This window comes from Trematomus bernacchii, unplaced genomic scaffold, assembly GCF_902827165.1.
Source record: "Trematomus bernacchii unplaced genomic scaffold, fTreBer1.1, whole genome shotgun sequence".
Classification (NCBI taxonomy): domain Eukaryota; kingdom Metazoa; phylum Chordata; class Actinopteri; order Perciformes; family Nototheniidae; genus Trematomus; species Trematomus bernacchii.
In genome coordinates, this window is record NW_022988024.1 from 279736 (window position 1) to 305255 (window position 25520).

Genomic DNA, 25520 nt, shown 5'->3' on the forward strand with positions numbered 1-25520 from the left:
AGTAGAAGAAACCTCATGAAAATAGAATTCTCTTTGTAATGAACATCTGCTATACATTTTTACATGAGGACATAAGTGTAATATGTGTGCCCCCACCTGTAAGATTTGAGGACATATTAAAGCTCTGCTCCTGCGTGCAGAGTGTCCTGCGGGGACGTTTGGGTACGGCTGCCAGCAGCTGTGTGAGTGCATGAACAACGCCACCTGTGACTACGTGACGGGAACCTGCTACTGCAGCATCGGCTTCAAAGGCATCCGCTGTGACCAGGGTGAGAGCTCATGGTCTCTGTACGGGGGAAATGTGTTTGATTCAGCCTCCTTCTGTTTGATTCAGATGACAAATAAGGAATCAAATCACAGGGGGACAGGACATTCATTATCTCAGACTGGAATACAGAAATGTACAGAGGAAGTGTTTCTGTAAAGGTACTTACAGTATAGCTCTCTGGTGGACTGATGGAGTAACATGTCTGCACAATATGTTATCCATTATACAATTAGGTTTTTGTCTGTATAACTTTTTGAAGGTTCTGCACTGGCGATGTGGCCAAGGACCCATTGACATGTCATTTGTCCCATTTTTGTCAATTTGATATCTCAGGAACGCCTTAAAGGTGGGGTAGGTAAGTTTGAGAAACCGGCTCGAGATCGCTAGAATTTGAAAATACACAACCGGAGAAAATCTGCCACTTCCTTACAGAGCCTCTCCTCCAACACACACGAACGCGCACATGACCAATGAGGGCACGAGATAAGTTTGTGCACAGATGGAAGGCTGACAGGCAGGTAGGCCATCCAGTTATTTTAGCCGGGCCAGCTAAAATGATTGGTCGTGCTTTTTACAGTACTACGGCTTCCACAGATGACATTTTTTTATAGATTTTTTGTCAAAGCACTTAAGATATTCATTGCTATCGGGATGTTAAGAGCATTCCATGGAATATAACAAAAAGTGTATCTCGAGCCGGTTTCTCAAACTTACCTACCCTACCTTTAAGGGAATTTATTTGAAGAGGACATTTTATGCTAACTTTTTGGTTTATATTAGTATTTTGTGCCATGTGATATGTTTAAAAGCTTTAATGTCTATTTTGTCATACTGCCTGTGCTGCAGCACCTCTTTTGAGATGCCTCGCCCCTTAGCAAATCACGTACAATGTGTTGGAGAGTGTGTGTGGGAGAGAAACTCCCTCTGGGGGAACTTTGGGATTTCAGCCTTTGCAGACCATTTACATGCACTAAAACCTATAACACACTACAGGAAAGAGAAAACACCAATAAGCATAATAGGGCCCCTTTAAATTTGGCACCATCTTTCACTGGGACTTTAAGATGAACTGTTTAAAATTTGGTAACTCAAGAATTCACTTGCTAATTAAGTGGATTTTACATAGCCTAATTGTTGACTATGTAAAGAAGAATTCATCAATCCAAGCTCATCATAATGAATTATATCAACACAGAGAAATAGTGGTCACAAGTTCAAAATAACCAACAGGGATATAATTGGGTTCAAGAAATTACAATTAATTGGCATGCAACCTTATAAGACCCCCATGTATAGCTTTGCAGACGAATACTTGATGTGTAAGATTTGTAATGCAAAATACCAGATTTAGAGCCAGTAGCAACAATAGATTTTTTTTTTTAAATAAGTAATTAGTTAAAAGTTAGGACTCAACATTTAACATGAGGATTTGTTTGGAAACCCGAGAGGCCAGTCAGAAAAATAATGAGTTCTTATCTAAACTGTTTACTCTCTTGTGTTCATGACTTAATTTGAAAAAAAGGGATTGCCAGGGTAATCTTCTTAATTTATGTAATTGTTTATACACACAGGTAGAAAAGTTTTGCTGGAATAATTTTGTCTGAGATGCTTATTTTATTCTTCTGTGAACCACTAGACCTGGTTCTAAATATTCCTTAAAACATTCATTTTTTCTTTAATACATGACAGTAATGTTCCAAAAGTTGCTAACAAATATATATGTATATGGTGTTTATAGTGCATGGAGAAGTTAAAGCTCACCTGGATGTGAATATAATTAGTTATATTATGAACACCAAGTAGTGTTGCACTTTAACCTTTTGTGGCCCAAATAAGTATGGAAAAAAAACTAACACACCTGCTAAAACAAAAGCAAAAAAGATGAATAAAGTGTTTTCCCTTCTGTTTCAACAAATGCAACATTTATTTTTAAATATTATCCTGACAAAACCCATTTTCACAAGTCATAAACAGAGGAGAAAACTATTTAAATCAGACTTAAAAAATGGATCACCGGATTTTCTTCTCAATAACCTCCTAGGGCTTTGTAGGATTGATATAAGCTATAACTGTGTTATGTGTTAGTTTTATGAGTTTAGTTGTTACAAATGTGTAAAGACACCAATGTGAAACCCCTGTTCCTGTCCCTGTCTGCTCAGCGGCTCTGATGATGGAGGAGCTGAACCCCTACACCAAGATCAGCCCGGCCCTGGCGTCAGAGCGCCAGTCAGCCGGGGCCGTGCTGGGCATCATCTTCCTGCTGCTGCTCATCATGGCCATGCTGGGCCTGGTGGTGTGGTTCCGCTATCGGCAGAGAGAGAAGGGCCACCACGTGCCCAACGTCACCTACACCCCCGCCCTGCACATCAACTCCACCGACTACTCCCTCTCAGGTAAGACGGCCGCAGCTCTGGGTGTTTATCTTCTTTCAGGTGCTTTTCTCGCAGATTGGAAAACCTGAACATCGACTGGAACTGATTATTTTTCAACCAATCTTTTAGTATGTAAAATGTCAAAAAGTCGATCAAAATTGCTAAGGTGCAAGTGCTTTAAAATGTTTCTTTTATCTTTTGAGAGGCTAACATAAAATACATTATCTACATTTAAAGGGAAAAAAAGCTTTAAAAGGAAAAAAATCAGCAAGTGTTAAGCATTTTTGCTTGATAATCAAATTATTGAACACGAATCAAGTCAACATTTCAGATCTACACTGTATGAGATCATGAATGTGAGTGAAATCTGTGTAACCCTTAACCTTCTCTGACCATAAACAGGAATAAGCAGGAAAAACAAACCGCACTAACCCCTAAGTTCCCCCTTTTTATTCCAGTTGGACGTCCTTTCATTTAAACTTGCAGTCTTTTTCAGGACCACTGTGTGCATGTATATATGATGTTGTGTAGAGGGGAGGATGAGAACATGTGCTGATGCTGTGCACTGCAGCAGGGCTGCAGTGCACAGGCCTGCTCTCCTCTCCAGACTCCTCTCCCAGTAACAGCTCTGCAGGCCGCTGCTTCTCCAACTCCAGCTACCGCACCCTGGGGCCCTGCACCTACGCCACGCACTACGCCAAGCCCGACAAGAGGTGCGCCGCCAAGGTGGGTCTCAGGACTCCCACAGTATGTCCTCAGAGAAAATACATGCTGTTAGTTTGGGCTGGAGGATGCTGACAAGTATTCATAAAGCAATTTAATCGCTGTATATGTTAGATGTGAACTCATTTGCATTTTGCTTTATGTACGATTTGGTGGTCATAGTCACCTTATTAGACCCCCATTTATATCTGTGTTTGCAGAGGTAAATTAGAAATACATTCTGGTGTTTTATTTTCTTAGTCTGATCTGAATAGACTTTTTTCCTGTGACCTCATTTGCAGCTTGGTTTATCTAGAGACACATACAGGATTAATTCTAAGTTATAGCTTGCTAGCTATGGTTAGTAAAACATCAAAATCCGGCAGAAATGAGAAACAGCTTTTGTCCGGCTGAAATCAGGGATGCATCGTCTTTAAACCGACTATGAATTTAGAGGATATCGATGGTTGTAAACCTTATTTTTTCGCCAGTAAGCTTAAACTACATAGCAACAGTAACCAAGAGGGGCGAACCTAACCAAATGTACATTTTAAAATAAATAAGCTCCTCCTGAGAATTGTATCTACTGTTTCATTTACAAATAATTTGAGTACCATTTCTTTGGAGCACAATGTGTTTTGTTATTTCTTTAACAATGTTTCAGTGTGTGCTCTCTCTTTGTACATTTCCCAGATGAAGTCAAAGAAGCGGCACAGGAACAGTGCTCCAGAGTGGGGGGCCTACTGTAACCTCAACGACCTGGGTCAGTCTGACTTTGTTTTAGCCAGTTTCACTAGCAGATCTCCCACTCAATGGCAGCCATCTTGGCTATGTAGCTTAGTTGTGCACCTAGCAGTGGCTTGTTCCGACAACAAAGCACTATACAAATAAAGGTTATTCATGTTATAAATGTTTCTATATTAAATAAACATTAATCTATACTGGTTTTGAAAAAGAAGCCACTATTCATTTTATTGGGTTAATAGCTCAGTCTGTTATGATTTGGTACAGAGAACAATAGTGTTTCTAGCTAGGTAACAGCGGTGGTCGTCTCTTCTGGTAAGGGCACAACCGCAGTGTGGGATTTGGGAACACTACTTGGTGAAATAAACACACTGTGCAAGGGTTCACAGTGCACAACATAGCATTATACTAAGGCAGAGATGGAGTACTCGAGTCCTGGACTCGGACTCGAGTCGGACTCGAGTGCCGATTTTCGGGACTCGTGACTCGACTCGGACTCGCGCACTGATTGACGCGACTCGGACTCGGACTCGTGAATTATCGCGTACGCTGACTTGGACTCGGACTCGGACTCGTGAATTTTCCCCCCCACGATGACTTGGACTCGACTTGTACATTGACGCTCCGACTCGGACTCGGACTCGAGCAAGTTTTCTATGGAGTCTGATGTCCTCTATCCTGGCGTGTGCACCGGCTGCGAGGCGAGTTCACGTACTGGGCCCCGCTATTCCAGTCTAAAGATGTCTAGAGACACACCCCACATCGTGCTGTATGCTTTCACACATTCTGCTTCCACATTGGAAAAGAGCAGCGCAAAATGCTCTATGTGGAAACAATATTGAAGAGAAGGCTCCGTAACACATTACTCTAAACATCGAGTTCAGACATATAGGCTGTCTTGAACACTATCATCAGAGTAACGTGATCTAATCAATAAATAAAGATTCAGCCGATAACACGAAAGCACATGGCTACTTAACATGCAGAATGACGTCATTTTGCATGCTAAGTAGCCATGTGCTTTCTGGGGCTCAATCTTTATCAGTAAACCGATTTAACCGGTAAAAGTTCCTTCAAAATAAGAGTCCCGATCTTATTACTATCAAAATAAAAGTGCAAAACGAAAACTTTACCATAGGAAAATATTGGCTTACAAATATAATCACTTCTCTAAAAGGTAACTAATTTTAAACATAGTTTATTTATATATAATAATAATAATATTAATATTAGTAATAAGCTTTATATTTGTATAGCACCTATTACAAGAATTGTAGCCAAACTGGCTTCACAGCAGTTCAATAGACAGATTAGTATAACATGACAGGATAAAAGCAATGTAGAGGAGCAGCTACATTTCAACACATATATCCACGAAGATTAATACATGAAGACTTGTGACTCGGACTTGACTTGGACTCTTCTTAGGCGACTCGGACTTGGACTCGGACTCGAACACAGGTAATGATGACTCGGACTCGACTCGGACACTCCTTGGGTGACTCGAAATTGGACTCGGACACAGGTAATGATGACTCGGACTCGGACTCGACTCGACTACGACTCTCCCTTGGTGACTCGGACTTGGACTCGAACTCGAAGAGTGGTGACTCGAGAGTGACTTGGACTCGTGAATTGGTGACTTGACTACAACACTGTACTAAGGATAGTATGCAAATTAAGACACAAAATCTGACTTAATCCTTCTGTTGGCGAAATGTTTCCATACCACCATGGAACCATTGTATAACCATACAAATGTTGACTAAATAATCCAAGAGTATTCAAGTTTTTGTCATAAATATCCAACTTAAATTTCGAAGGTATTATTCTTTCACTTCAGAATGGATCTAATCCTTCGTAAAATATGTTTTTCAAGAACTGTTGTGGTCTTTTCGTTCTTTTGTTTTTTTCACCTTTGTGCACCTTCTCTGTGATTTCTGTGCAGGTGTTTACCGCATCGACCGGCGCTTCAGCTACCATGTGGAGCCGCGCTACAGAGGTACAGTGTCAGGTGGACTGAGCCTGTGTGACCTCCTAAACTCTGGACTCCTCAGCCAATCCTCTTGCTCAAACAGTTCCCTTGGCCAATCATGGCCTGTGTTGCATTTTGTACCTCAGCCTCACGTCTCAGTTCCCTGTGTTGGCTGTGGATCGCTGCATGTGTTGTGTAACGGGAGATGAAACAGTCTACAGTCTGACAGTGTGGAGGGCTCAGTGTACAGGAGGGTTCACCCACTGTTCATTAGTGAACATAATGACACTTCACCACATGAAGTCAGGAAGACATGTGATGATCATGTCATATTTTCTTCTTCCTCTTTGCCCTCATTAATCAGATTTTCTACAACATTGTACCTGTCCAATAGTGAGCCACATGTTTTAGACCAGAGAAGAAAAGCCTGATTGCTTCACTATTTTGCCTTAAATAAACTGATAAATAAAGGGCTTAGTATCTAAATCTGACAAATAATATTAACAGATGGCATAGAAATATCTATGTTTTACTAAATGCAAAATTGAATTTGATTTAAATGTACACATAGGATAATTTATAGGAGAAAATACAATTTAGAAACAGAAAATAATCAGAGTCTGAGCCCTTCAAAGTCCCTATTATCAAAGGTTTAAGAGAGGACATCATCCTCTCTTTTTTGGGCAAATTTCAAGCTCTCCTCCACTCTGTTTTGAGATCAAAGGACCCTGACGAGCGTCTGAGTCTGCTGTTTGTGTACTTTCGGGTCAATAATGTGGCATTTTTGGCAGATTTACTAAAGGTGTACAGCTGCTGCTCTGAGGAAAGATCAGGCTGAATTTACAATGGGCCTTAATGGAGACATGTTGACAGTTTTTGTCACTTCATGCCCTCAAGAGGCATTTTGTTTAATTTGTTTGCTTAATTCTTTTTTATTTTTCAACGTAGGAGATGTTTTCCTACGTTTTTCATGAAAAATGATGTCCAAGGAGTGTAGGGTTTGGGAATTATGGCAGGTTTAAAAAAAAAAAATGAAGGCGTGCACTCTAGCTGTGATATCACGCACTCTAGCCTTAACGAGCTGCGCAATACACACTAATGTTAAAATCTAAAGAAGGCCTCTTTACCAAGCTCCAAACTAAGGTAAATATATCAAAAAGTGTAAAAGATATAAAAAAATCTGAATTAGATGTTAATAGCTGAATATCTTGTGATCATTTTAAAGTTGGAATGAAGTCTCTAGCTGAAAGTATGTGGAAGGAGTAGCATTTGGCGCAAGGTATAGGTAAAAGAGGATTTGAAGGTTCCTCCCATTGACTTCCATGTTAAAAAAAGAGTTTAAAAAGCTGAATATTTCAAAAAGTATAAAATATTTTGAAAAAGTTGAAAATTTCCCATCATGTGCTGAAAAGGCTGAATATTTTGATATTTGAATGGTTTCTGTAGCTGAAAGTAGGCTGAAGTTATTCGACGGCAAAATATTAGTTGAAATAAGTAGAACAAGAAGATTAAAGAGAAACAGAAGAACTAGAAAATGCATTTCCTGCTGAAAATGCGTGCAAATGCTGTAAACTGTGTACATTTGTTGCTGAATTTAGCTGAAAATGCAGAAAAAGCTGAATATTTTATTAGCTGAATGGTCTCTGTAGCTGCTTTTAGCTACAAAAACCAAGTAAGTGTGTTGCTGAACTTAGCGGAGAAATGCAGGAAAGTGAAATGATTTGAATCCAAATTGTTACAGCTCAAATGCATTGCAATGACTTTGTTGAACACTTGAAATTGAAATGTTAAACTGGAAGAGTAGGAAAAATAGTGAAGAAGCTTAATATTTAAAAGGAAATGTTTAAAAAAGATATAAACAACAAAATGTATAGCCTCAATGTCCTGAAATAGCTGAATAATGTAATAGTTGAATGGTTTATAGCTGAAAGTAGGCTGAAGGAGTTACATATTAAATGTAAGTAGTAGTGAATGAATGTGTATTAAGAAGAGAAAAGAAAGTAAAAACGCTTTGAAAAGCATCAGAATATTTTAACTGCAAACTTTTGAACTAAAACCAAACGTCACCAATAATGTATAAAATATGTGGAACGTGTTGAAGTCAGTATGAAGTCTCCATCAGACAGAAAATAATAGGCTGAGACAGTCTTTAAACTCCAGTCTGTGTTTGAGGTGACAACGTTATCAAACACCTGTGTCTGTAAGCCCAGAGATCAAAGGTTACCATGGAGATGTGCTGTGAAAGGAGAGCCTTTCCATTGTTCTGAATAAGAAATAAACCTCTTACATTTCTAACTATAGTTTAAAAACTGTAGATGCTTTCGGTAAAATGTCAACGTGTGGAGGATGTCAGGACCGTGAGGAGCGTCCGAGTCTGCTTTTTGTGCATTTTCGGGTCAATAATGTGGCCTTTTTGGCAGATTTACTAAAGGTGTGCAGCTGCTGCTCTGAGGAAAGATCAGGCTGAATTTACAATGGGCCTTAATGGAGACATGTTGAACGTTTTTGTCACTTCATGCCCTCAAGAGGCATTTTATTTAATTTTTTTGCTTACATTTTTTTAATTTTTCAACGTAAGAGAGGTTTTCCTACAATTCAAGCATAAAATGATGTCCAAGGAGTGTAGGGTTTTGGAGTTATGGCAGGTTTAAAAAAAAAAAACACAACAATTGGGCGAATTTCAAGCTGTCCTCCACTCTGTTTTGAGATCAAAGCACTCTAGCCTTAACGAGCTGCGCAATACACACTAATGTTAAAATCTGAAGAAGGCCTCTTTACCAAGCTCCGAACTAAGTTAAATATCTCAAAAAGTGTAAAAGATATCAAATATCTGAATAGGATTTTAATAGCTGAAGGTCTTGTGATCATTTTAAAGTTGGAATGAAGTCTCTAGCTGAAAGTATGTGGAAGGAGTAGCATTTGGCGCAAGGTGTAGGTAAAAGAGGATTTGAAGGTTCCTCCCATTGAGTTACATGTTAAAAAAAGAGTTTAAAAAGCTGAATGTTTCAAAAAGTATAACAAAAATTGAAAAAGTTGAACGTTTCCCATCATGTGCTGAAAAGGCTGAATATTTTTGATATTTGAATGGTTTCTGTAGCTGAAAGTAGGCTGAAGTTATTCGACGGCAAAATATTAGTTGAAATAAGAAGAAGAAGAAGATTAAAGAGAAACAGAAGAACTATAGTGGAATGCTGTTGCACAGCATATAGTTTATTCCACTAATTACAACACGTGCATCCTACAACAGAGTCCTGCTGTTGAGAGGAGGTGCAGCATGAAGCCCCTCTCAGACCCTGTACCTGACTCAGTGTCCTGGAATGTAATGATTGTTATTGACTTGATATTGTTGATATGTACCAACAAGAGCTCACCTGTGTGTTTGTGTCTCTGCAGGACGACCTCTTCCCCTCTGTGTGTTTCCCGTCTCTGCTGGGGTCTTCCTCCTGCTTTGACCCCCATCACTCCCAAAACTCACCCGGGGAATCTCTCCTTCACAATAACTGAATGCTGTGTGTTTTCCTTTCTCTTCCTGCAGCTGCTGTTTTAACCTGAACTGCTTTTGAATGTTGATGTTAGCCTTGCAATTTAACCTTTGTTGTCCAGCTATGTAATGACTCTAACATGTATTGTTTCCTAAAGGCTAAGAATGGTTGTTTTCTAGGTGTTTTTACTGCGACACCAGTGAAAACACCAACACCAACCATGACTTCAGTAGCCATGTTGATTGACCATCCAGCTCAATTTTTGTCCAAAGACTTTGTTGAAATGTGTGACATGTCCCTTTACATCCTGAACACACACACTATCATTTATTTTTGACTCAATCCAACACACCGTCCTGCTGCCTCAAATGCTCAAAAGAGTACCAAACATGGATTAATCCGCCGCTGAAAATAGTCCCAGACAAATGTTTATTTTTTGTATTTTTAGCTACTGATTTCTGATGAATGCAGTCACTTTATATAAGGAATGTGAGTCACAGAACATTATTTTAAAGTTCAAATGATTGATATTTATTGTTTTATCTTTTAGACTACATGAAGGGCTCCTTGTCCAGCACCTGCTCCCTCAACAGTGAGAACCCGTACGCCACCATCAACGACGCTCCGGGTGCGTGCAAACACTCAGAGAGCAGCTACGTGGAGATGAAGTCGCCGGCTCACCATGAACACATGACACACTGCTGCCCCGCCGCCATCATCACCACGGCAACCTCCACGACCTTACCCAGCAAGAACATCTACGACATGGGTAGGTTTACGGCTAGAGGCGGGACAAGAACATGTTTCTTTTTCTTTTTTTTATCTCCCATATTTGCTGGGACAATATGTAATATTTATATATAAGACGGTTTACCCAACCACATAATGCTACACAAGTGAACATTTAATAAATAATTTAGACAGCTATGACTAGGGTAAATAAAATAAATAATAAATCACAAAATCTACAAATAAAATAAAATACAGAAAGGCTTTAAAGCTGCAACTAATGAGATATTTGTATGTTTAATAATTGTTTTAACATTACAATACAGCACAATCAGTGAAACATTTAAAAAGTAAGACCTTGCAAAGATCCTAGATGTTGATAACAATGGTTGTGTCAGAATAACAGTCAAAGAACCCAAATGCATTCAGTTAACAGTCACTTAAAATGTAGAAAAAAGCAGTAAATCCTCACGTAAAAAAAATGATAAATTACTTAAATCATGAAGCAAAAATTATTGTTTCTCTAACTGATTAATCAACCAAATAATTTGTACTTGAATTCCTATGTTTCATTTCCCAGAACCTTCCATCAGTATCATCCAGGGGGCCAACGGCATGGTGGTCCCCAGTTACCCCCAGAACCCGTACGACCTGCCCAGGAACAGCCACATCCCGAGCCACTACGACCTGCTGCCTGTGCGCCCCAGCCCCTCCCACAGCCACAGCCTCACCCTGCACAGCCATAGCCCCCCGCTGCCCGGCAGCCCCTCCAGCTCGCTGCTCTAGACCCCCTCCAGCCCCGGGACCAGACTGGACTCGCAGAAGCAGCAAACTGTGAACTGGGATAAAACGGGGAAAGATTATTTTGGCAGTGCTCTAACTGCTGTTTATCACTGTATTATATCCAAACTGTTTTTGCCAATCAATACTACATGTGTGTTGTATTGTAAATTCCCCTTCATCAACGACATGTCAAAAAAGGGAATAAACGTCGTAGTATGCACAAAGTATACCTTTTTTCTGGTATGCTGATACGTCAGAAGATGGAAGGTCAAGGACGACCGGAAAAGAGTCACAAAGAGACTGCGTGTCATCTATATTGCAAAGTAAATGTGAGAGCCAAATATAAGACTGAGGCCCTATTTACACCTGGACTAAGTGGATCAACCAAACAAGGAAGAAGCATCAAACGGGCATTATTTCTCCAGTGCAAACAGACTTGTAAGTTATGGAAAAATGGAGGAAAGGTGCTCTTTACTCCCATATTCTACCGGAAAAAGGAGATAGTAAATATGTGAAATACGCACAAACTTCTGTCTGGTCAGTTCCACACTACCTGTATAATTCTGGGATTTTTACATATGTTTTTCTTATTTCCTGTTTACATATTTAAAGGTCCTGACAGGGATCTATATTTTCTCTCTGAAAAGTTATCTTTTTGTAATTGCTGTAGACAGAGTGGTGTATTGGATGTACACTTATTGTACACTAGTGATTATTAATGTGATTTCCTTTTGTGTCAAGTTTAATGCACATGCATGCCAAAGAGTATTCAAAAGATAATATTTAGCCAGAATTACCCTTAATACGTCTGAATACTGTCATCTGACTGTCCAACATGTGAACGGATTCAATATGCTTTTTGCGAACAGATTGTCATGTTTGTTTGTTTTTCAATGAATCGATCAATCATTTGACCAATGAAAAAGTGGAAATTGTCCAAGATGATAGCTTCAAATGTCCTTAACTAAAATATATTCAGTATATATCACATAATGGAAAGATAAAGCAGAATATTATCACTTTTGTTTTTGCTTGAAAACAATGAATCAATCAACAAAATAGTTGAAAAAATGTACTAATTATTAAAGCATTAATGCACTATGGTTTCTTGCAGCAAGGTCAAAAGTGAAAGCTACTAAACAGGCCAATCAATGATTTCAACGATTTTTATATTACATAGGAAACACATCAGTAATGTGTGAAATCCTGCTTGATTTTTCGATGACATGCAGATCACTTTTGGTAAAAATGCTCATGATTATAAACAAGCAAATAGCAATAACAGGACATGTTGACAATCAGATGTGAACCGCTTTGTTTTCCCATGTATTTGGTTTCCTACCCATGTATTTGGTTTCCTACCCATGTATTTGGTTTCCTACCCATGTATTTGGTTTCCTACCCATGTATTTGGAATCCCATTTGCCCTAACTCTATCTTGCTAGTTACGTCTTTCCTTAAGCTTTGTTCATAATATTGAATAGTTTAAACTACAATAGATGTATCGAGTGCTCGGTGGTCATTTGGTTTCAAGCCCTTAACTTAATAAAGTTGTCATAGCTCAGGGGAGTGGTGTCGTGTCTTGTTACGCAGCAGAGAACTTGCTTCTGGTACAGCATTTAAACAGTTGTGGTCATCAAGAAATGGGGATAAACAAATGTGTGTCTTCTGCATATCAACAATGTTTTTACATCATGTTGACTGATCATGTTCCCCAAAGAGAGTTTGTTAGACTCAAATAAATATAGTTAGCAGCCTGTGTGTTAAAGATAAAGTAGCTAGCATTGTCTGCTGCTTTTTGTATACAGTACACACAGTCAAAGTTGGCCCCTCCCAAACAGCTGCGTTCAAGTAAGTAAGCATGTGGGTGTTTCTCAATGTCGAGGAAGGCTCCTCCAGAGCCACTATTTCAAGGATGCTACGTCATCGAATCCGCCGAAGGACCGTTCCAATGTCCAGGATCCTTGGAATTCTACCGAGGACTGAATCCTGCGTTGCGGGAAATTTCGAGGATGCACCAGTGTATCCTCCGCGGTCTTAAAATCCCCACAATGCTTTGCGCACGGACCAATTTCCAAAATCTTTGGCGGAAAATTTAAGGCGGGGCCTCTCATATGACGCACACCTGCACACTTGCTAGCCTGTTCCATTCTTCGTTCTCCGAATGCCAGGAAGGATTCTTGCCTAGCTTCTAAAGGACCTGACTTGGAAGACATGTCCTACCAAGGAAGCATCCTCGACATTGAGAAACAAAGTGTGACTTTGGTGATCCTCTGATAATGTATCTAGCACCATAATAAGGGAACAGTTAAAAAGTATTTGGTTGATAATCAAATATCTGTAGACTTAATGACATTCCTATGAGCCTTTCCTGTCATTGCTGTTTTGCGTTTTTAGCAAGTGTAAGCGTGTTACCGAACTCTAAGATGGTGAACCTGTAGCATTGTCATTTTTAGCTTGTTAGCATTGTCATATTGAGCGTGTTAGCATTGTCAATTTGAACTTCTCAGCATTATCCTTGAGCCAATGCCAATATTATAAAGAAGTAAACACAGAAATTAGATAGGGTTTAGTGGAGTTCAGTGGCAGTTGATGTCCAGAGGCATTTCATTCCACTGACGGTTTGAATTTGAATTAGGGCCAGTAATATGAATTGATTGCAGGGCCGTATATCCACCATTGAGGTCACCGAGGTCCGGACCTCAGTAAATTTCTCCGAGCTGTGTATAACAAAACTTGTGAAATAATTGCACTAAACGGGGTTCTTTGTAGTACTTCCATTTACTGACAATGGGGGGCGCTGCATAACTACGTAACCTTGATTAAAGCAAACAGAAGAAGACGACATGTATCAACAAACCACCGCAGCCCGGACTTGAACGTTGTAATGCTTTTCTTTCATTTCAATTTGAGTAAAAACATTGAAGATATTGTATTTTTATTGTATTTTTTTCTTTTTACGCTGACTCAGATATAATGAAAAGACTACGTCAGTCGAAGCTCAGCTTTGGTAAGGAAGAGACAGGACAGGCAGAGAGAGAGAGAGAGTGATGGAAGTCAGGGAGGAACTGCAGGTACAGTCACACAAAAGAATGTAGGCTTAATAACCCCATCTTTCTATCTATCTATCTATCTATTTATCTATAACAATAGTCTTCATTTACACTATAGACAATAGGCATAATTTTAAAACAACATACATCTATTGCAGTTATGTCATAACATACAATTGTATAAAACACAATTTGCTTACATCTTTGTTCTCTTTTGAGAATCAAACAAAACAGATTTAAATTAAAAAAATAATGCAAACAAACAAGTGAAATGAACTAAATTGCTGAATTGCTTTTAATTCACTGGCAGGAGCGACAAGTGAGGAGGAGCAAAAAGTGAACAATGAGGGAGAGATTGAACAAAGAGAAAGATTAGAGGACAGAGAGAGTAATGAACAGGAAGAGGACAGAGAGACTAAAGAAGATGGAAGAGAGGTTCCATCAAAGGTTATGGAAATGTTGACAATGTTTTGTGATCATTTTAGCCTCTTCTGAGGACACACACCTCCTCTGGTTTAAATCATATCTCTCTGGCCGCACTCAGTTCATCCAACTCAAAACCTTCAAATCACAGCCACTTCCAGTCACGACCGGTGTTCCCCAGGGCTCTGTCCTGGGGCCTCTTCTTTTATCATCTATTTACTTCCTCTTGGCAATATCTTCCGTAAACACAACATCCACTTTCATTGCTACGCGGATGACACCCAGCTCTACTTGACCTCCAAACCAACCACCATCCTCCCTCCATCCTCCCCCTGTCTGACTGGTTACAGGACATCAAATCCTGGTTTTCCTCTAACTTTCTCAAACTTAACGACAATAAAACAGAGGTTCTCCTCATTGGCACAAAATCCACCCTAACCAAACCTGACAGTTTCTCAATTACAATAGACAACTCTTCAGTCTCCCCCTCCCCTCAGGTTAAGAGTCTGGGTGTCATCCTTGACGGCACACTTTCATTCAAATCTCACATCAGTAATATCACTCGGTCTGCCTATTTCCATCTACGCAACATCAACCGCCTCCGCCCGTCCCTTAACTCTAAGACCACCGCCATTCTTGTTCACACCCTGGTCACTTCCCGCATCGACTACTGCAACTCCCTTCTCTTTGGTCTCCCTCTCAAATCCATCCACAGACTTCAACTAGTTCAGAACTCTGCCGCACGCATCATCACCAGAACCCCCTCCATTAACCACATCACTCCTGTTCTTCAGCAACTTCACTGGCTCCCCGTCAAATCCCGTATAGTTTTTAAGATTCTGCTCCTCGCCTTTAAGGCCATCCATAACCTCACTCCTCTGTACCTCTCCGACCTCCTGCACATCAACACACCCATCCGCACACTCAGGTCTTCTGCTTCCCTCAACCTCATTGCACCCCCCTTCCGTTTAACCACCATGGGGTCCAGAGCCTTCAGCCGCTCTGCACCCCGCCTCTGGAACTCCCTCCCACCTGACATCCGCAACACTGACTCTCTCCCCATTTTCAAATCACGCCTCAAAACATATCTCTTCACACTCGCATATCCACCCTGATCATTATCCATCACACATCCTGTTTTTTATTTATTTGGTTATTTGATTGATTGATTGATATACTGCATTGTCTTGTTTATGTTTCTTATGCTGGTGTTATCTATTGTGTATCTTGTTTTTTATGTATTTGTATGGCGACCTTGAGAGCCTTGAAAGGCACCTATATAAAATAAATGAATTATTATTATTATTATTATTATTATTCTGCATGTCCAGATCATTCATAGTAACAATCAACTGATTCTTATGTATTACACTTTCAAAAATAATGTATGCTGCAGCCCACTGACATGGTTTGAAATCAATATATTATCCAATTTGTGACCCCCCCACAGGACTTAAAAAGCACCTAACTAGATCATGAAAATCCCCAAAATCTCGGGGGGTATACCCCTGAACCCCCCTAGCATGTTTGGACCTCGGTATTTAGCAAGTTTAAGTCTCCCTGTTATAAGTAACTACGTATTTACTTGAATTAGACTAGTGTTGGCTAACAGTTTAGCTATTTGCTATACTATATTGAAACAGTCAAAGGACAGATTACTTCCTGTATACGTATACAGTATGACGTTGCTTCATCACCCCTTTTGGCCAAAATGGCACCAAATTTGTCGTGGTCACTGGGATGTTGTATTTACACATTCACTAAATTGGAATAACACAAGGAGTTTAGTAGATATTACTTTTTTTTTTTTTTTAAATAGGCCCTGCACACAATATTTAAGCAAACTTTGAGGCACTGCTATAGCAATTTTATTTACAGACTTCTAAACTTAGTGAAATGTTTAGGTTGTTGTTGTCCGAATACAGTATGCGAAGGATGAGTATTCAGACAAATGATACTCACAGACAGAGATTCATTATTTTACAGTTAAACAATGTAGATCTGAAGTAAAATACAAGATTATATAAAGGTTTATGACTGGTGCGCTTTATTAAGATGAACTGATAACTTAAGATATAGACACAATTGTACAATTTATCAATCTGTACAAAAACATAAAACCATTCATTTTGACCCCCCCTCTCACATTTTAACCCTCCAAGTTCATTGAAATGACATTATTTCACTTTTAACACGTTTTCACTGGAATTACAGTCAGTATAGAATTAAATATAGTAAAAAAGAAATCAAAACACACTATTTAAAATAAAAAAACACAGAACAATGGAGGTACATGAATCAGAAATCATATTTTAAATAGAAAGGAATCACTTTGTCCTCAGCTCGTTGAGTGTGGGGGGGGGCTCGGCTGGCGGCGCCGTCTGTTCTATGAAACGCCATTGGCACCGCCAGCCAGGCTCACACACTCCGGAGCTGCCCATCCACCCTCAGCCTCTAAACACACACACAAAGCTCAGGCATTGTACATGTCTGCCAACACCACCACACACTGACACGGCTATTACCTGGAAACTCAACAGAACACACACTCGGGAGGTTTTTTTTCTTCAGCAAAGTAGGTTGTTAGCGAGGCATTCTGGACACATCTATTAGCTAACCCTCAGCTGATTTCATGGACAGTAATGATAGCTACGTAAGGCGATACGACACAGAGTTGCAGTCGTAACAGAAAGCCATGCATTGTGTTGAAGTCAGAGGCAGCTCGGTGTACGTAGGCTTAATGTGACGGGGACAGCACGGGGGGGCGGGGTTAATGGTGGGGGGGGGGGGGGGTGATGGAGAGCTGTTAGCAGGTGATGAGAGGCGGGACAGGTGAAGGAGGCACTGTGACCAGAAGTTGGCAAGAATGTGTCTGAATCCCTAAAGTGTTTCCTTGATTCCTCGCCTCGTCTTCAAGCTTTTTTTTGTTAGTTAGAGGATGTAAGGAAAGACTTTGAGACTCAGGCCATATTTTGGTTTTTCGAAAAGTGGCACCGTCCTAACAGCGGTTCATATTATCTGACAAAAGAGGTCCAGATTCTCCTTGTGCAGTACAAATCTAACCCTAGACAAGAAAGCATGTATTAACGATCAGTGCAAGGTTGTGACGCTCATGAATCCAGCCTACAGGGTGAAAGACATTTCCTATTTCTCAGGTGCGTCCTAACTACAGTTCTGTGGTTACATGCTAAGTATAATTCGCAGGAGAATTTTGATTATAATATCATTGAGTATCATAAGAACTTTACATCTCACACTTCCATTGCTTTTTAATTCCTTCATTTGCACTAAGAAACAAAAGATCAAAAGATCCATGTGCTAGTTTCTGCACAGTCGTAGTCAAAATATGAACGCATTCTGTTCCCTAAGCAAGAAAAGGACTAATATGTCTTCAATCAGGAAATCATTCTCAGTATTCTCTGCGTGAAGCCACACGGAGACTTAAAGTGGAACATGAAAAATCTGCATATACATGAGTTGTGTTGAGCTTTCACGGCGACATTACACACACCCTCAAGGCAATGATAGTGTTCTACAAAGAGTCCAGATTGAGTCTGTCGCCTGAAAGACATGCAGCGCAGCAGAGACATGCAAAGCTGGCCCGACCCCGCGGGGACGAAGACGCCTGCTCACGCCCGACTCTCCCCACTGCGCTAACTGGAGCTCGGCAAAATAAAGTGTTTACGTTTCAATAGCATGGTATTCACAGCAATCAGATCAAATGGTATGACACTACCGGAGCAGAGAGTCTACTCTGAGCTCCATACATCCACATGTTTCCAAAACAGTACATTGCACTAAAGAGGAGGGGGGGGCTCAAATGAGAATAAGCTTTTATACGGGAATACACTTCAGAGCAACTTTGATGTGCCTTAAATTCATATATACCTAGTAGTAGATAGAGAAAGATCATAAAAAATGTGAAATCAACATGAGCACAAAGTATGAAAAGGAAAATCACATTCATATATTAAGACATTTGTGACAGCGCATCTACAGTAATGAAATCTAAAGTGATATGAAATGCCTGCTGCCTGCTGTCCTGCAGTAGCCTAACGACAGGGGGGCTCTGCTTGGGGGGGGGGGGTTCTCCCCCACGCGGTGACTTCTTATACCGGGATATATTTACCTGGGGAGGGGGTGGGTTCAGGGCGGGGGAGGCAGGTACAGGTGAGGTGCAGAGGGGGGGTCCTCCCGCACCAACAGTACACTGAGGCAGTCTATTTTCTGAGGGAGGGGCTTCAGGAGGTGAGAGCCAGGGAAGGGAGGGGGGGGGGAGGCGAGGACCGTGGAGAGAGAAGGGGGGGGGGGGGGGGGGGGGGGGGGTAGCAGCAGATCCGGAGCGGGCTAGATGTTCTGACAGCACTGCATCTTTGGTTTGTTCTCAGTGGGCTGCACCTGGATGTTGACCACGTTGTTGCTGGGGGACATGTCGCTCTCCTGGCGCTCCGACATCTGCTTCTGGGACACGATACGGTAGATCTCTGGCGGGGGGGGAGAGGGTTACATTCTGTTAAACTCTTACCATGTCCAGCTTAAAATCTGCCACAGACAGCGCACAGGAAGTTGCTTTTGCTGAATTATTTATACGTTTTTCGAATCAGAAACGGGTTTCTTGCCAAGTAGGTGAACACATACAAGGAATTTGTGTTTGGTGTTTTGGAGCATACATAAACATACATAAAAATTCAAATAAAAAAATTATAAAAAAATATTTAAGAAAACTATAATAACATAAAAATATAGCAATAATTACACTGAATCCGTTTACAGCCACTTCTCTGCTTGCTTTCAACTCTGCGTGCATTTTTCTGCTAATATTCATATTTGTCTTCTTTATAAAACTTCAAGCAGCGGCTCTTGGATACTCAGACCACAGGACTATTCTTTATCTATATATTTACAGAAGGCATGTGCCATATTTTAAAATGTGTATGACCCTTTCAGTCCTATGTTAGCATGGCTAACCTACAGCTAAACGTGCTGATTAGCTTAAGATAATAAGCAGCAAGATGCTCCCCTCCTCCACAGATAACTACTTTCTTTGACAACTTATTTGAGAAGTGCATTGCTAGAAACAAAAATGTAAGTAATGTAAGTTTGAAGTTAGTGTACCTGGGAATGACACCACTTTACCAATGTCTCAAAACAATGGAAACGCGCATGCTAACACGGCTAATTAGCAGCCACAAGACTTCCCAGATATACGAGGGCTGTGAGCGGGGTAATTAATTTACAAGTGGTTGCCCTGCGGTGAACTTTCTTGGTTCAAAGCCTAAGACTTAATCAACAAGACTATAAAGCAACTGGAAGTGTCACATTTAGCTTTAAATGACCTGCTGTACTGTCTAACCAAGGACAAAGCAGAATGACTTTTGTTGAGAGACTATTTCCTTTTAGCAATGTATGATAGACTTTGGGCTGGAAAATGTACATTTAGGAAATAGGAAATGTACATTTTATATTTCGTAATACAAAGCCATATTGCTTAAATGTCCTCAGTAAGCATCTACACACTCATAATATAGGCGGTGGTGTGCACATTTCTTGTTAGATGCGATGAATCAATCAGCAGGGAGTACACACACTGTGGTTTTTGCTTTGTCCTGCAGCTGTAAATGCTGTAGTGGAATACTAGAGCACAACATGTGGATTATACTGCCGCTGAATATAGTCCCAATCAAATGCAGTATCACAGCTGTTCAGAGCAAGATAATAAATAAAGTAATCATGAAGCCTTTATTTGGTTAAATGGATAAGGATACTTAGTAAAAAGTACTAAGACATTATTGGTTTTGGTCTTTTTATGAGATTTGTTGACAATAAGATGAACACAACAAACCGATAAAGGCTTTCATACAGATTGTGCAGCAGGACCATTAACACAGAGAGAAAAACTGACAGCAGTTTTATCTTTGCACTCAGTCATCTCACCAGTGATAACAAAAGGTAAGCCACTCCTAAAAGATAAGCCGTTCACATATTACGTAATAAAAAGTGAGTCCAGTATCTCTGCCCGGTAGCAGAAGTTCACTCCCCACCTGACTTCCCTCACTGTAATCTAACTTATAAAGAGGACACTGTGTCATTTCCTCAGTAAATGTGAAGTCTGTGGACTAGTTTTACAATGTGTTCAAGTTTAGGAGGTGGTTACTGTGGTGCATGAAATTGCAGAAACAGGCATGTTAAACATTAACGCAGTACACACCTGTCAGGATGGTCTGGAAGGCCGTCTCAACGTTGGTGGAGTCCAGAGCCGATGTCTCCAGGAAAGACAAACCATTCTTCTCTGTGGGGGAGAGTGAAGCAACACGTTATATGTCAAACATGTCACATTCCACAGATAGCAGAGCAGTGAGACCCTTTAAACACAGATTTGTGAACGTGAAACTCGTACCAACCACCATTATTACATCATTTATTTACCTTTTCACCACTACATCCAATCCCCATTATTATTGCAATGCTTTTATCAGAATCATTAGGAATTTGAGAGGAGGGAGGAAGTCATTGTTTTGTCAGTCACAACGTCTCAAGTCCCGAGTCAAGTACTGAGTCAAATCTTCTAATCGAGTCGCAATTCCTATATGACCGCAGAGTTATCATATCCAAACTAATTTATCTTTGGTAAAACAAAATTATAACATAACATGTTTTTTTCCTTTGAGCTTTGGAGAGGGTAGCAAGTATTTATTTTCAAGTTTAGGACAAGTCACTGGTGTAAAAGGGGCCCTACTATGCGTTTGGGGGTTTTCTCTTTCCTGTAGTTATATAGGTTTGTGTGCATGTAAATGGTCTGAGAAGGCTCAAATCCAAAGGTCACCTCCAGAAGGGTTTCTCTCTTTTTTATATTTCTTTGATATTTGTATAAACACTACGACAGTCTCACCAGCAAAAGCCCGCGCCTCGTCAGTGGGGACGGCGCGGAGGTGGCGCAGGTCGCTCTTGTTGCCCACCAGCATGATGACGATGTTGCTGTCGGCGTGGTCCCTCAGCTCCTTCAGCCAGCGCTCCACGTTTTCATAAGTTAGATGCTTTGCAATGTCGTAGACTAGGAGAGCCCCGACCGCCCCGCGGTAGTACCTGCAGCACAGAGAGCCAAATCACAGCAATATTAAAGGAGAGCACTATGATTCCACTCCAACATGTCCGTGTCAGCCTGTGGAGTTATTCCAGCAGGAGACCTCAGAGGCTGATTGGGTTTCAGCTCATTGTCTGACATTTGTCAAACATCTTGATATTTCTGATGTGCTTTAGGTGTAGGATTGCAGGAAGTGAGAGATTGAAAGCTCCAACATGGACATTGTTTGTGTCACCTCTACCTCCTGCTTTACATTGGAAAGCAGGCATACAACGGCTAAGCAAAGGCTCAGCAGGAATTCAGAAGTCATACACTGTAGAGAAAATATGAATGACTGGACTGAGAACATTTTGTTTTTGAAAAGAATAAAAAGCAACAAATACAGATTAAAGAAGAATATTTATTTAAATAAAAATATGTTTTGATCTTTCTTCATTTTTGCAATACATTATTGGACATTTTTGGATCACTCAAGTCTAAAACATCTAAAAGTAGAAATACTTGCTTTGAACAACATGAATACATGCAAAAAATAACATCCAAAATGTTATTTGTTGTTTAGAAAAATCAATACATCCCTAACATAATTAAAAAAATGCAGATCAGGAGGAGGTTTTTGAAATGAATCTGATAAATAACAATTCTGAAAAAGTGAAAGGAGTCGCCCTTTGAAGTACACTCTGAATAGTTGAATCAGCTGTGTGTATTGGACTAAAGTCTGTTGGCAGACAGTTGTACTGTTTCTCTCCTCTGAACTCACGCTGAGGTGATGGCTCTGTAGCGCTCCTGCCCCGCTGTGTCCCAGATCTGAGCCTTCACCGTCTTGCCGTCCACCTGGATGCTGCGCGTGGCAAACTCCACTCCGATAGTGCTCTTACTCTCCAGGTTGAACTCGTTGCGGGTGAAGCGGGACAGCAGGTTACTCTTCCCCACCCCCGAGTCACCAATGAGGACCACTGAGACACAGAGTACAGAGAGCAAGGTTTAATACAAACTATAAGAATGATATACGTTAGAAAATGTACTTCTCTAAATGACCACCTGTATGCATCTTACTTTATGAGATTGTTTTACAGTAGAAATGTCAAACACTCTGGTTTATGATACTCATTTTGAGGATTTGCTGATTTTTTATTTATTTTACAAGACACTAAACTGAATAGCTTTGGACTGATTGTTGTTCTGATAAAACTAGTTACTTCAATTATATATTATATATATATATATATTGTTACATTATTTAATTTTTTGTGACAATTCAAATACTAAATGATAACCGAAAATAATTATGAAAACAATTGTCGGATTATTTAATGTTGAAAAAAAGATTCACCCTAGTGTTAATGATGCATTACAACGTATTATACACATATTGCCTACTCAGTTAGGTGTAATAAAGGTAGTAAGCATGCTTTAGCTTTTAATACTTGGTGCTCTTTTATTCCTTTTACTTTTTTCATGAATTTCATTTATAATCTATACTGTATTCTTATTTAACTTTGTGCATGTTGTGCGTTGTGCAATGTAGCTGCCAGAATATGTTGAACCTTTAGAACCTGTATGCCTTAGGGTATTAAGTCATCTTTAATTTATTACCAAACAAACATTTATTGCAAATGTTGTCGAACTAAAATTGTTGCCCGAGGAGGTAACACAAGTTTACTCCATCACCTCAACAGAAAGCACTCATTGGAGTACGAAGAATGTATGGTAATGCGATCTGTTTGAACAACCAACGCTGGTGAAATGTCAAAAGTAATGTCGAGTCAAACGTATAAATGTAAATGCATTTCCAATTATTGAAAAATAAATAAATACCGTGATAATGTTATAACTTGGAAAAATACCGTGATATGAGTTTGTTGTCATACCGCCCAGCCCTAACTTATTGTATGTTGTTCTATAAGGCAGTATATACAGAGGTCATAAGGACCAAGTATGCAGTGCTAAAGTACACGTAATGCTAAAGTACACGTAATGCTAAACCAGTGTCAGAATGATCTGTGGTGGAAAGTAAAACATTCTTGAGAACTGTACTTTTGTGGTCATTGTACTTCACTTGAGTATTTCTATTTGTTTTACTCCTACTCTACTAAATCCCAGAAGGAAATATTTGAGTCTTTACTCCACTACACGCGACTATCAGATTATTAATGCAAAATCAACTAATAAATTATGAATTAATATAGATTTAACAACCCAGCATTATATAAAGTAGTTGAATTAATGGAATGCACTTTAAACAATCATAGAAAACAAATGAAAAATATAACACAACCACATAATATTAAGCACATCATTAATCCATTAAAAAATTAAAACATATTGGTAAATTTACATTTTTTTATATCTAATCGGAACACTATAACATAGTCCAAAATAACTTTTGACTCTATAACAGTAGAGTAAAAATAACAATATTTCTCTCTGGGATGTAGGAGTATAGAGTAGCATACAAATATAATAAACTTAACTAAAATAAAAGTACCTTAAATCTTAACTTAGGTACGGAACTTGAGTAAATGTACTTCGTTACTTCAGGAGGATCTCAGTTTGTTTACACTGACCTCATTGTTTGCCAAGCCGGAGCTGCAGTGCAGTTAATAAATAAACACTTTAACTGGAGCTAGTTAACGTTAGCTGCAGGATTCAACGTAAACTAAAGATTAAACGTACACTTAGATTTTCGTTAGATACTATAACATAGTAACAGAAAGTTTATTTACACACTTGTCAAAATCAGCGATACACACAGATATAAGTGCTTCACAATAAAAACATAAAATAAAACAGTAGACACTGTAATGTTTGAATAACCAGGTAAGAATACATATAATAGAGGAATAAAGTTAAACAATGGAGGATTACAATATAATGCGATAACGGTTAACGTTAGGTGTGTCCGATGTGAAGCTGGTCCGCGCCCACTAATAGCAAGCTAACATCAGCTAACTGCTAACGTTAGCCGACGTTCAAGACGCCCTGTCGATTAACGATAACTACCGTAAGGTGACGAACTGACTGCTCATATAACCTCCACTGTTCACAGAAGGGTGGTTTCAAGTCCTGCACATTGATTAAACATGCTGACATCTCTCCTAAAGCTCGGTGAAAAGCACTCGGAGCACAAAGGTTGACTGCGGCTAAGTTAGCATAGCCTGACAGTTAATCAGCTGGCCCGTTTTACACTGTCAGCTAACAAGACAATAAGGAGAAAAAAAGGCTTTGGTTTTACCTTTGAACAAATAATCATATTCATCATCTCTAGTACCCATCGTCTTATTGGGAAATGGCAAGTCCAAGATTTAATTTGTGTTAATTAAAGAAAAGCGATGATCTACTGTATTTTATTCTTCTTCCAACGGGAATCTGTTTGGAAGCCCTACTTCCGTAATTCCTTCTTCTTCTCTGGCAGAGTGTCAGCAGCACACAGAGGAAACTCCGGAACCTAGTGGTCAGGAAAGGGAACTGCAGAACACTTTTGAGCAGATAATTAACTTAGTTGAAAGTACTCTAGCAGCACACCGTGACAATTCTCCCCTACAAGTAACAGAGTTATTATTTAAACGACCTGTTTTTCTATTTTTCTATTATTGCACCACATGTTTGTTCTACATTGGAAAATAGGTTATAGTGGGAATGTCATGCAGCAAAGGGACAAGGGTCATATTTGAGACCCAGGTCTCTGAGGACTCCAATGCGGACATTGTTTGTGTCTTGACGTCACCTCTACCTCATGTTTTGCATTGGAAAGCAGGCCTGCTGCAGCCGAGCAAAAGAGGTTATAGTGGGAATGTCATGCAGCAAAGGGCCAAGGGTCATATTTGAAACTCACGACTCTAAGGACCCAGGCCTACCAGGAGAACTACCCTACTACATACTTGATATGTATGCATGTATGTGTATGT

The 25520-nt window shown here is 39.9% G+C and overlaps 2 protein-coding genes across 2 annotated transcripts in view; one reads left to right on the forward strand and one right to left on the reverse strand.

Moving 5' to 3' along the window:
• Window positions 1-12617, forward strand: part of LOC117472246 (multiple epidermal growth factor-like domains protein 11) — a 150344-nt gene extending 137727 nt beyond the window's left edge. The window contains exons 20-26 of the mRNA XM_034117420.1: window positions 141-269; window positions 2428-2661; window positions 3212-3366; window positions 4036-4105; window positions 6035-6088; window positions 10094-10312; window positions 10853-12617. Coding sequence (XP_033973311.1) covers window positions 141-269; window positions 2428-2661; window positions 3212-3366; window positions 4036-4105; window positions 6035-6088; window positions 10094-10312; window positions 10853-11058 — 1067 coding nt within the window. The 3' untranslated portion in view covers window positions 11059-12617. The remainder of the gene's footprint in view (window positions 1-140; window positions 270-2427; window positions 2662-3211; window positions 3367-4035; window positions 4106-6034; window positions 6089-10093; window positions 10313-10852) is intronic.
• A 6235-nt stretch (window positions 12618-18852) lies between these two features.
• rab11a (RAB11a, member RAS oncogene family) lies at window positions 18853-25058 on the reverse strand. Its single transcript, XM_034117429.1, has 5 exons — window positions 24848-25058; window positions 22373-22568; window positions 21421-21614; window positions 20740-20820; window positions 18853-19015 (listed from the first exon to the last, which is right to left on the reverse strand). Exons 1-5 carry the CDS (start codon window positions 24885-24887, stop codon window positions 18879-18881), a joined length of 648 nt encoding a protein of 215 aa, XP_033973320.1. The 5' UTR covers window positions 24888-25058; the 3' UTR covers window positions 18853-18878.
• Window positions 25059-25520: the final 462 nt, after the last annotated feature.